This window comes from Mandrillus leucophaeus, unplaced genomic scaffold (genome assembly GCF_000951045.1).
Source record: "Mandrillus leucophaeus isolate KB7577 unplaced genomic scaffold, Mleu.le_1.0 Scaffold801, whole genome shotgun sequence".
Lineage (NCBI taxonomy): Eukaryota > Metazoa > Chordata > Mammalia > Primates > Cercopithecidae > Mandrillus > Mandrillus leucophaeus.
Window position 1 is genome coordinate 502340 of NW_012108709.1, and position 13174 is coordinate 515513.

At 46.2% G+C, this 13174-nt stretch overlaps 2 protein-coding genes across 2 annotated transcripts in view; one reads left to right on the plus strand and one right to left on the minus strand.

Moving 5' to 3' along the window:
• DOCK1 (dedicator of cytokinesis 1) overlaps window positions 1-13174 on the plus strand; it is a 545861-nt gene that overhangs the window by 234374 nt on the left and 298313 nt on the right. The window lies entirely within an intron of this gene.
• The window catches only part of FAM196A (family with sequence similarity 196, member A), a 58018-nt gene that overhangs the window by 31410 nt on the left and 13434 nt on the right, over window positions 1-13174 (minus strand). The window contains exons 2-3 of the mRNA XM_011967589.1: window positions 10235-10498; window positions 8569-9757 (exon numbers count right to left, since the gene is read on the minus strand). Coding sequence (XP_011822979.1) covers window positions 8569-9752 — 1184 coding nt within the window. The 5' untranslated portion in view covers window positions 9753-9757; window positions 10235-10498. The remainder of the gene's footprint in view (window positions 1-8568; window positions 9758-10234; window positions 10499-13174) is intronic.

Sequence of the window (13174 nt, forward strand, 5' to 3'; positions counted from 1 at the left end):
GGATTCTCGTTTCACTGGAACTCTCCCTCAGCTCCGGTGGGAAACAGAACTCAAACCATTTTTGCATAGCTTAGCAGGAATTGCATGGAGTTTTTTAAATTATTTGAAAATTGGAACTTGCATTTCATTTTTTTAAAAATCCAAATTCTGGGACACAAATCCATAAATTTCATAAATGTTCATGCCATGCCTTGAATTGCTCATTTTATCTGCAAATGGGCTGTCTGGATTGCCTAGTGGCTTGGTGGCGAGGCTTTTATTCACCTACCGACTTAAAAGGCTGAGGAGGTATTTGAAATCTATTTTGGCATTCTGCACAGGAAGATTATTTAAATTACATTTTCAAGTATGTGTGATACCTACATGAAGCCCAAAGCAAGAATTCGAAATGTGTTTTATATTCTCACAAATATATTTTGCTTTATTTTTCGTATTAGAGATGGAAAGCCTTATTATTTTTTTAAGAATTTAAAAGTATTGTTTACAAAGTTATACAAATATAAGCTATAAAAAAGGCTTGCTGTGACCCTGTGAACTAAATGAAGAAAATGATAGAAAGAATATGAAATGTGCTTCCCATTTCAAAATCTCAAAGAAATGATAACTTATATTTGGGGTTTCCAACTCGAATATTCTATTGCAAATAAATAAAAGCCATTAGTTTCAACAGAAAAAGAAAAGAAAATGGCTTCCCTGAAAACAATTCAAAGGATTGCAACCCTGAAGGACAGAGACCAATTCTAGCGTTTGTAGTACTGGGAGAGATAAGGAATTGATGAAGTGTCAACAGGAAAAAAGAAAACAGAACGGTGGGATCATTGAACACTTTTATTGACGGAGATCTGCAGAGAGGTCCCCCCGCCCCAAACTTTTATGAGTATTATAAGGCAGTGGCTGAAACTGTGATGTTCTCAGACACCTCTATAGAATATATTCTTGGAGCAGGAAGGAGCCTCTGGAGCCTCCTCTCATTTGGACTATCTTCCTTTCATACCAAAAAATGTAGCTCAGAGGCCAGGCCAGGATGAACCACAACAAAATCCAGGTCTCCTGACTGTACATCAGCTCCCTTGCCCGTGACACCAAATGAACTGGTCCTGTCCTTTGCTCTGGAAACCACCAAGACAAAGCTTGATGTCTCCCTTTAGTGATCCTCACCACCACCTCCCATCCCCCAAATAAACCACGCTGTAAAATAAAGCAAGAAAATCTCTTCCTGTGTTCAAGCTCATCCCCTGGCTTCACCTCCCTGAATCTTAGCACTTGGAAGGTTGCTTCCCAGTAGCAAAGTATCCCCGAAGGGAGTAACTTACTGAGCGCAAACATAGTCTGAGGACTGAGACCCTCTTTGTCCATAATTCATTTCATCTCCAAGAGAAGCCCAGGAGGCAGGTATTCTCAGCTGTCTGTTACAGAGAAAAGCTGAGGTCCAGAGGGGTTAATAAGCCTGCGCACGCAGGTCAGGAGAGGGAAGGTCAGCATCTCAGGACCTGCAGAGTGGAGAGCCCGGTCACCCCACCCTACCCCTCTCTTGAATCTCACTCTGGAAAAATGGAAGAAGCAAGTGCATGGGAGGTTGACCTCAGCCGGCTGGCTGGAATGACTTAAAATATTTTGGGTTATGATAAATGTGGAGAGAAACATCGAAACTGATTTATCAGAAATACTAGAAAATGAAGTGCTGACATCTCCATGCCATTCAAATAGGGAGTGCTAAGGCACAGGAGAGCCTTTGGCAGCAACAGCCTTTTTGCTTCTGATCTCGGCTCAGTGCTGCTTTCTCTCTGCTGCTCACAATGCGCTGCTTTTCTGTGATGCGTCTGGCCAGAGCCAGGGAACACGGCACTCAGCATTCCAGAGAAGAGCCACAAGATCGTTTTCAGGACTGCAGCGGCTGTTGAGAGACCGTCTAATGCCACCCACCTCCTCTCCTCAAAATTGGGCCATTCCCAGCTAACCAGGTGGAAGACTTTGATCTCTATTAAGTGGGTAGGTTTTGGCAAGAACAACCTAATCATCCTGCTAGAGAGTGCACAGCCAAATTGGGATGGGATCGCCTCACTGTGCCCAGCTTTCCCCTTGGCTCTTGGAGGGGGGGAACCTGGGAAGCTGGGAAATCGGACTCTAAGCCCACACCTTCGCGATTCCTCAGCGTTTGTGCACAGCTGCTGCAGCGGTGCACAGTCTTCCATGTGGGTTCTTTCAGCTCTGTGACTTAAATAGTCCCCTTATGCTTCCTCTGTAATTGTGATGCAGTGTTTATTCTGTGTGGGCATTGGTAATTAGAGCAAATTCAGAGATTTCCTATCCTCTGACAGGTCTCTCTGAAGAATGCCTGATTCTGAGTGATTTGTTAATATGAGGACATAAGATACAGCAAGTATATCATTTCTACCCATCTAGCATCAATATCTAGGTTAACGCAAGTCACGTCACACAAACATGTTCTGTGATGGCTTTTTCTTCCTGCTGCTGGGAGAATGAGACCTTTTTCATGTTTCCAAGAGATGCTGTCATATACATTATCCATACATATTAGGTATATGTGTATCAGACACACACAGAGTTCCAAAGCAGGACCCCAGGTTGTGTGGGCTGATGAGCAATTAAGTGTATATTTGAACAGTCTGAATGCCGATGAACTGTGAACCCCTCAAAGGCTGGGCCCTAATTCCTTTGACTCTCACATCCCCTCATTGCCTGGCACAGTATCCATGACTTCAGTGATGAGTGGCAGAAATCTAAATGTGTGAATGAATGATGGGCATGTGTGCTTGGCAGTCACACACGTTGGATTGCCTGCACCCATATTCTGGCCTGAACATTTTTAGCTGTATGAATGTGGTCACTGTATTTACAAACCATATAATAGAAGTCCATAAATTATGGTCTGTGGCCCAAATCTGGCTACCACCTGTTTTTGTAAATAAAGGTTTATTGGAACACAAGTATGCCATTCATACAGATTGTCTGTGGGTGCTTTCAGGATACAATGGCAGAGCTGAATCATTGTGACATAGACTGGCTCTCAATATGTATTTACTATTTGGCCCTCTGCAGAAAAGTTTGCTGACCTCTGCCATATAGGAACTGACCCGAGACCTAGCAATAAACACAGATGTCCATGAAACTAAGTTCTTACCTCTTAAGTATGTGTATGTACACATGACCTTTCATTACTTGTTGGCTATTCTTTTTTTTTTTTTTTTTTGGTAAAGTTAAGGAAACCTTGATACAGGATACCACGCTTCGTTTGTGTTAACTCTTTCCATCCCTCAGATCTTTCTTCCTTGCTCCCTTGTCTTAAACATCACTGTGAACGGCACCCTCACAAAGCCCCCGAACTCAGGGGGTTCCTTTAGCTTCTTTTTTTTACCACTGTGTGCCTGAGACTTGGGAGAGCTGGGCCTCACACCAAGAAACTACCCTTTCTCAATGAGGATGAACAGGACCCCTACTGTCAGGGAACTGACCCTGCGATGGGGTGGCAGGGATGATGGGAGGTGGTAAATGACTGGGTTTGCCACCCTTCCTGCAAGGTACTAGACTCTTTGGGTTGGTGTGTTACTTGGGATTTTCTTTTCTTAATCATCCTCTTCCCTTTGCTCTGAATTAGTAAAGTCACAAAGCCTGAAGCCTCAGGGTCTCATCACTACCTGCTGGTCATGTTTAAGGGCCTGGGTCCTCTTGCTCTTTCCCCGTACCCCAAGCCTGCAGATAACACCCAGCAAATGCTGAGGGAGGCCTGGCCCGTAGAAGAATCTGCTTCACTCTGGGCAGTGACAGATCCTGATCATGTGCTTGATATCCTCAAATAAATCTTCTCACGATCATTTCTGGTCTTCTCCAAATAGCAGAGTATCACTAGGCTGTCGCCAGCCAATGGACACTTCAAGACACTAAATGTTTGGCGTAGGAAATCTAAGAGGCAAAGAGTGCTGTCAGGGTTGCCACACCGTAGTTGCTGGTGAGTTTACCCAACGAGCCACCAAGACCTACACCCCACTCGTCTGAGGATCTCCTGCCCAGGAATCCCATAGCTGCTACAGGGGATTCCTACTGTTCTAATAATTGATTGGGTTTTTTAAATTCACTGCCCCATTTGCCTTGTTCTTAGCCTTCAATGACTCCCATTAGTGACTTATTTTGGTAGCCTGTGTGACCCTGAACTTCCCCGGAAGACACAAGCATAATACTAAGAGCTCTGAAATAAGCAGGATAATTCTTGGCATTCATGCAAGCCCGCACCGCATAAAGCAGAGTGATTTTAGTGAATTGCCCCAGTGTTTTACAAGGGACTAAAAGGCATGATTTTGCATACTTTTTGCACATCTAACCTACTTGCAGAATTCATCCCACTGAAATGCTCGTAAAGGATATGTCCTTTATTCAGCGCCAACTGTGTGCTGGCTGTAGATGGGAGCTTTGTAGATACTGTATTTCACCACCCCTAGTTGATTTCAGACAAAACTGAAGCTCACAGAGGTTAACCTGTCTCTGCCATAAACATTCTTTGCCGAAGCCTTTTGGAAATCTACATAAGCAAATGAAAATAATGAGAGTCTCTTATGAAAAATAATTTGGAAGCTACTGAAAGTGGTTGTAGCCAGTGACACAGAAATTCCTGCACAGGTTAAGAACTACAGGGAAGCACTTGCCTGACAAACTCAATAGTGAAAAGAAGTCCTATTAAAGAGATTTTACGATAAACATGTTCTAAGAAACATACATTGCCCAGGGCCATCAGCAGGATTCAAAGAATCCTGGCTTCCCAAGGAACAGGCCCATGGCCCCTTTGGGCCAGGTCGTTAATCCTGAAGCACCGTATGGAAATGTGGGGGCAAGATTTGTCACTTGCATTCAAAGTCATGGGCTCCGAGGTGCCTGCCCTCACTAGGACTGACTCTTCTGAATGCAGATGAAATTCTATTGGAAGCCCCTGTTTGCTTTATTGGGGTGGTAAGTCGGGAGAGGAACTGACTTTCCCCAGCTTCAGAGTGTTCTCCAGCTCCTAATTTGTAGGCTTTAGCATGTTTTCCAAGAAAAATTTCATTGATTTTGATTTTTATGTTTTTGAGATGAAGTCTCGCTCTGTTGCCCAGGCTGGAGTGCAGTGGCGTGATCTTGGCCCACTGCAACCTCCACCTCCCGAGTTCAAGCAATTCTCCTGCCTCAGCCTCTGGAGGAGCTAGGATTACAGGTGCCTGCCACCACGCCTGGCTAATGTTTGTATTTTTTAGTAGGGATGGGGTTTCACCGTGTTGGCCAGACTGGTCTCAAACTCCTGACCTCAAGTGATCCACTCGCCCCGGCCTCCCAAAGTGCTGGGATTGCAGGCGTGATCCACCGTGCCTGGCCTCCATTGATATTTTAGCTTGGTCATTCAGTTCATTGTCCTATCATATAATAACTATGTATCAAGGTACACACAGCAGAGTGCATTTTCCTGTTTTCTTTTTGGTTTTGGTTTTTTTTTTTTTTTAAACCATGAGGTGCAACTAGAATACCTACTCCCCAGTTCAGACCTGGTACATAAAGTAAGCCCTGTGAACCCCTCGTTCTAAAGTCCTAGAACTTGCCCTTCAAGGGATTTGTTGGGTGCTCGGTGGGGCAGAGTGTTACATTTTTAGGATTTTGTGAGATTGAAATTGGCCACGGTAGCAGTATTTACACCATGGAAATCAGCAGATGCTACTTCCCTTCCATCCAGAGCCTGTTGTTCCAGATGTCCCAGACCCGTGCTGGCTGCCACTGCTCACAGCTGTCACTCCTGGGACTCTGTGCTGTACCCAGGGTCTGGGAAGGGATGGAGAATGAGCTTGCATCTTATCTGCCTGTCTCTGAGGCTGCAGTCCTCTCCTATGTTCTGACATGGAGAAGAAGGGTGGGAACTTTGAATTTCAGCCAAATTAACGACCCTGGGGCACTGATCAAGAGGGGGCCCCATAAGGTGGCCTTGGAGTTTGGAACCACTTGATTCTTTGTTATCTGAGTCCAGAGGGCTCTGAGAGAGAGGAGGAAGTGAATGTTCCAGGAACACAACAGAGACCTGCCTTTCTACCTTCCACTGTGAGCTTGTGCTGGAAGCAACTGAACTAGGATTGATTTTAAAGTAAAACCATCCTTTGTCTTGATTTAAGGTACCCAAGTCCTCAGATGCTTAAGAACCAGGCACTGTGCCATGTTCTGGGATACCGGAGTGAAGGACATTTCCTGATGATGGAAATGTTCCGTAGCTGCACTGTCTTATGTATGTGGCTATTGAGCATTTGAAACGTGACTGCTGTGACTGTGAATTTTCAATTGTCATTAATTGTAGTTTGAATTTCAATAGCCACGTGCAGCCAATGGCCACCGTATTGGACAGAGCAGCTCCAGAGTTTCAGCGAGAGTCTTGTGTGGCAGCCTCTGTGCCGGGCATGGAGAGGATGCATTCATAACACTGGATGCCCACAAGACCACTAAGTCCTCCCCAGACCCCCGCTCCAGCATTGCTAGCCAGCAAGACCAACACTCATGCCACTAGCGGACATCTGCCCATTCAGATACACCTGCCACTAGGCTGAACACATTAGAAGGTCACCCCATGTCATTCCATCCCATCTGCAGGACAGACAGTGATCTCAACTTACAGGTGAAGAAAGAAGGCACAGACAGATACAGCCCTTGCCCGAGCCCTCAGTGCCAGATTCCTACCAAGACATGTCTTAGTAAACTTAGAACCACACTGCCAGATGGATGGCATCTCAGAGAACCCTGAGGATCTTATTTAAAGCAATCTTCCATACTTGTTCTAAGAGCAGTGTAAGAAGGAGCTCCCATGTATCGTACGGTTTTCCTTTCTCGTGCGTGTTCAGCCTTCTCAGGTTCTTATTCGGGCACACGCCCCTGTGAGTATGCACATTAGTGTACATATTTCATGTTACACCATTTGGTGAACTTTATTTCCCAGCTGGTGATGTTGGCCTCTTTCTCTTTTGCTGTCTGGTTTAATTCACTACCATCTATATCAATGTCAGTGACTGGGTCACTGTTTGAGCTTTAACTTTTTTTGCAGGAATGTGGACTGCTGATCAGTAAATCACTGATCTCCCCCACCCCACCCCCGAGGAGTGTTGCTTTTGAATCTGTACTGATCAAAATGGGATGAAAATGGAGATGTAAACCCAAGACGGAACAAGGCCTTTTGGAAATATTACATGGTGTTAGATTACCTATGAATCTACGGTTAAGATTTTTGTACATTTGGCTGGCAATTCTTTTTGCTTAAGAGCATCAAGTTGTAGACAGGCCTCCTGCGCCAAGCTGGAGCAGCCAGAGCCAAGGGCAGAACCTGCCCCAGCCTCTCCGCTGCTGGAGCTGGGCCTTTCGCCTCAGCCTCCACCTGAAGGCAGGAGGGGTTTCCTCCCCCTTCTTTGCAGTCAGCAAACAACTGTCTCGCTCAGCCACAGCAATCCTCTTAAGGCAACTTTGTGCCCGGGTGGTTTTCTGTCCTGAAAATACATTACTTGGCTTATTTCAGGCTGGCTTCTAGCTTGCTAAACCCAGGGCTCAGGGCTCACAGAGTGAAGGGTGCACACCACATGAGGCAACAGCACGCTGCCTCCGATGTCACCTGCAGGACACAGGCTGGCAGGAACACAGACACTTTCAAGGGGCAATGAGCAAGAGAGGTCTCAGCAATCCAGGCAAAGTCCGGTAACCCCCGGACACAGAGTAGAACAGGCTACTTTGTATCAGTTGAGCACATGGCAGCCCACAGGAGGCTTCTGCACTGGGGAGCTCAAGAACCAAAGCCCCACCTTTAGGTCAGTTGTTTTTAAAGATGCTGCTGCACAGTTTAAACTTCAAAAGATGAAGTGCAACAGGGTCTTATCAACGCAACAAAGTATCGGCCGTGAAGCTGGTCTCATTCTCTCTGCAGCCCCCCGGACACACAGGGCGGCCCGTGGGGAAGGGCATCTGTCTCCTAACCATATACAGTCAGGACTGGCCTCACGATGCCCATTGCTTGAGTTCCAGGTACAGAATGAAAAATACAGTGTCTACTGTGTAAAGCCTTGTACAGTCCTGAATACCAATATTATTTGAATTATTTATTATAAGCAAGTCAGCATTTACTTTTCCAAATGTCACATGAAATTTCCTTTCTCTTCCTAATATGATTCCTAAGAGGCCTATGGCTTCTTCTCTTCCTAATATGATTCTATTCTTATTTAGAATGGATATTTTGGACTGGCATATGTTACTATACATTATCAATATCACAAACCTTTAGCCCTAGCAGAATAAAAAGAAATGGCTAGCAATTCATTCTAAGCATAGGTATGGTTTGAATTCAAGGCCAGAAAGATGAACATTAATCAGAAAGTGTATCGTGCAGGATGCAGTGAAGTCTAGTATCATACAATAATCTGTGACCCCTTGGAGCTCACCACACGCTTAGACTATGACCTGTTTACAGAAATGCTGGCGTTAGTCTCATTACGGACTTGGGTTTGGGGCTACAGATGGACCCTGTGGTGATGAGCCTGCATAGCTTCCTAAGACATGGGTGAACATACATACCCTTCCCGATGGGCCTCTCCTTTTTCCAACTCCTGAATGACCCCCAAGAGCACTTTGATGGTTTCTTGGCTTGAACTGATCAAGTTCTCCATCATCTGAAGTTGTGCTTTGAGGTCGACCACTTCTGTATGAGGCACGATTTGTTGGCATTCTTCACCTGCAGCAACCGCTGTGGGACTAGGCTGGTTCCCCAGCCCCGGCGGGGTGTGAGTCTGCGAGGGCTGCTCACTACATTCAGGGGACAGGCACTGCATCGGGGGTGAGCAGGCCAGGGCAGTTTCCGAGGGCGCCTGGAGCCCGTTGAGATGTGTGGCTCTCCTCCGCTCCTCGTCTGCTGGGCAGAGTGACCACTGGCTGGCGGCCGCAGAGTTTGACAAACCAGGCTCGGGGGCCCTGGCACTGAGGGCAGGTGCGTAAACGGTGGCAACCTCTGTTTTAAACACCCTCCCGAGGGCAGATGGAGCGGGCTCCTCGGAGTTTGGCCTGTCCCGGTCCTGCTTGGCCCTCCCGAGCAGCTGGTAATCGGGCTCTTCGGAGGGGGGCCGAGCGGAGTTTTGGAGCGCAGCCTCTCCATAGCTGAGCAGCTCCGGGCTTTTACAGGGTTCTGCGCAGTTGACCCCCAAAGGCTGGTCTGCTGCGTTCATGTGTTCATTCGAATGGAAAACCAAGGCTGTGGTCTTGTACACCCGCCCTGCGCCACACGGCCGGGCCGCCTCCATGGGTCCAGCCTCGTTCTTCTCTTTAGCATCCGTTACAAACCCATTGTTTTGGCTTTTAAAGGAATCTGCAGCTGGGAAGCTTTTGAGGTTCCCCTTTTTGCGGTCCAGAGGGAACGTCTGGTAACACTTCTTAAGGTCGGGCGAGGTCTGCACGCCTGTGCTCTTGGTGACGTTGGGGATGGACCTGCGTGCGGGCACTGTCATGTATTTGCGGTAGGCGGCTCTGCAGGACACGGGCTTGGCCTCCCGCTTCTCCCCCAGCTGGCCCGAGGACAGCTGCGTGTCCCTCTGCTCATTCTGCGCCTCGCAGATATCCTTAAACCGCACCTGCAGGGCTTTGTTCCGTTTTTTAATCTGCCGGTTGGGGTCCAGGGCGTATTTCATCTCCAGGGCCAGACAGGCGGCGGATTCCACTTCACTCTCCGACGTTGTGAGTATGCATTTGCCGGTGTCCTTACTGACCATGGTTCCTGCATTCAGAAACAGCAACAGAGGCGTCAGTGGGACAGAAATACACACGCAAGCACCGGCCGCACAAACTTTTAGCCACCGCGACGACTGCCTGTTTCCTAATTATGTTTAAGCAGGTGAGGTCGGCCTTTATGTTAAGGAAAATCACACGGGCTGAGGGTCGCTGGCAGCACAGCTTGAAATGCTTCTCAGATATTAAAACCTGCTTGCTTTTCCAGGTGGGATACACTCGCTTTTTTTTTTGATAGTAATGCATGCTTCCCCATTAGACAAACCTGTTTTACTACATTCATCAAGAAACCCAATGATGCTGCCTCTTCTGCTTTGCAAATTATCTTTTCACACGCGTGACTCCCCTTCTTAGGCAGATGGTTTACCAAGTGCTACTTATTTGGTTTGCGTTTTGACTATTTTTTGAGGATGACGTCATTAATCTATTGCTGGAGTCTGGGAGAGCTGCTGTTTTAAAGACTTACTGGAGCTGCTACGTCTTGAGCAGATAAATGTGGAGAGCCCTCCAAGGAGGAATGGAAAGAAATCTATTTGTGTGAGCCATTATGGATTCCGTGGGAGAGTTGGCCATGCTCCTGGGTAGGAACCATAAAGGAGAAGTCGTCGAGGGAATGGTTGCTTCTCATGGGTTAACACCAGCCCTGAAAAGAATGTGGGTTTCCCTGCATCTACAAAGGCCGTGTTTGCAACTCTTTTGATTCCATGGAGAGTGGTACTGGAAAATAATTCTTTAAAAAAAAAAAAAAATTATTCATTCTAGAATCAAGTTTTGTGTTTTGATCACAACCTCCAAAAATGAAAACAATGGTGGTTGTTTCAGTACTTAAATTCTGAAAGCAAATAAAACCATGAGGCTTTATGTTAATCATGCAAATTCATCCTGGGCTGAATTATTAAATGCAGCTAAAAAGATGCAGGTGGCCAATGACTCCTCTCGGGGAATACCAGTGGGGTAAAATGGCTTCACTTTATTAGGCAGATTCACAGCTGTTTATTGCACATGGAAGAACTTATTTGATGGTTGCACTTAAAGCAAGAAAACAGAGTTAAGTATGTTGTTTGTGAGTGAGGCTTTGCCTTTTACCCCTTTGTGTTTGAGAAGAAAACAGTCAAAGGGAAGGCACGGAGGGTGTACAGGGCCCGAGTGGCTGGAGCCAAGTGCTCAGAGAGGCAAGGTCATGGACCTGGGCCCATGAGAGCTGCACAAAAACAGGCTTCGTCCACATTGCCCCCAGCCCGGCTGCTGACAGACCTTGTGTTCTGTCCTGGGGGAGTCTGAAAAACCAGCCCAGAGACCTGTGGCAGCACTCATTGGAAAATGCCGCAAGAACTAAGACACGCACGGCATGGCCACTGCTTCTGGAGTGAGGTGGTTCGAGAGCCAGATACTCTGCTCGTCCACATACAGAATACCTTGCTTACAAATGTTCCTGAAGGTCAAGGCTACACTTCCCATTTCAAAGAGGATACTAGGGTTCAGAGATGTTGTGTCACTTTTCAGTGTCACACAGCAAATAAGTAGCGCAGGCAGGAGCAGGACCCTGCTTTAGTGACCTCTGAATCCATGCTGTTCCTCATAGACCCAGCTGTCCAACAGACAGAGGCATGACCCCTCCCCATATCCGTAGCCCTTACTGAGTTAGCATGACAGGCCGAGGTGCATGGTGATTCCGTAAAGGGGAATAAGAGACAACTTCACAGCCCCCATCTGAAAGTAAGTGACATGACTGACCCTCTGTTAAACTGACCTCTGTGTCTCAGGTCAGCCCGGTCCTGTCACCTTGCTGGCCTCCACTGCTGTTCACTGAATGACAGAGTGAAGGAATCACATTCTTCAAACATTATGCCATGAACAACTAACACGTAATCATGTGTAAGAACAACAAAAAAACAATCTCTGTAGCATTTTATTTAGATGGGACCAGAGTTTCCAAATCCTGGCACTACTGGTATTTCAGGACGGATCATTTGCTTTGGAGGGGCTGTCCTGTGCAGTGCAGGGTGGTCAGCGGTCCCTGGCTTCTCCTCACTGAAGAAGTAGCACCGTTCCCTCCCAGTGTGACAACTAGAAATGTCTCCAGACATTACCAAATGAGCCTGGGAGCAGAGTCTTGCCTGGCAGAGAACTACTGTATTAGCCCTTGCACCTCTGGATGCCTCGGGCTCCTGTTCGATTATCCTATCGTGTGTCCTGAAAGGCGAGGCTTGCGTAGACAGCAAAGGAAGTCCTTGGTACTTTACTAGGTGCTGGAGATATTTGGAGATTGCTGCAATTTGAAACTGGAAAAACTGGGCAGTTTTAGAGAAGAGAGAAAAGGCAAGAAACAGACTGGAGATGCACCAATATCTTAACTCCGTTTGGGATGGCTAGATGATAGGTGGAAGGAGGGACAAGGCGTGCCTACTCAGGAGAAAGCATCGGTGGCTTTTAGAGATTCTTATCCCAGTGGGTTAAACAGATGCACACAAGACAGCTTGGTGTGGGGGACAGTATGGGTGGCAGTGAGGGTGGAATAAGAAAATTAAATCTTAACCTTCACTCTGATCTCCTATTCATTCTTTAACTGCCTTTGTTGTCCAGGTATGTCAGAATGCCTTGTGCCATCATTCTGCAGAAGACCTTCACACTAGGGGAAATTTGAAAGAGAGCGCATTTTTACAAAAAGCAATTTACTAGTAATTTTTCAGCATTTTCCCTGCTACCTCTGAAAAATGTGTGTCTGAATACGTTTGTCCTGCCATGCTATTCATCATCACCATTTGCTAGGGACTGCACTGAAATAATTTTCTGGCATCCGTCGGCTGGGGTAAGAAATATTCTAGGTCTTGGACCCAACCATCAAACTAATACAACACATCAGAAGAATTAATTGCCAGTGGCCAAATAATAATAAAAAATTCTAAGCTCTTCTCTGTTTTATAGAGAGTTGCTAGTACATAAAAATCATCTTGTTGTTAGTAAAAAAAAATGATGGTAATACTTTGGATTTTTAATCCGTTTAGTTTGTTATTGCTGACTTAAAAAGAAAACAAACAGGAATAGTAATTGAGTTGTTCTTATTCCCTGATAGGGAAAACACCAAGGAATTTTTGCGACTGGTTTATTTTGGCTTCAAATGAGGCTATGAGTTCTTTCTGATGGCTGGATGACATTTTCTAAAGCTTTAAAACTGAATTTCTGGACATTAGGAATTACTAAGGTGGCCACATCTTTTCAGGGTGTTCATTTGCTCTTTATTGGGGGTGGAGGGTAAGGCTTACAGTGATTACCATTAAGAAAATGATTTTGTTATGAAAGGAAATGGGGCCTTCTACAGAGGACTGTCCCTGAGACAAGTGGAACCTTCTCCCACACTACTCCATTCATCATGCTTTCATGCATTTATTCAGCAAGTGAATGTACA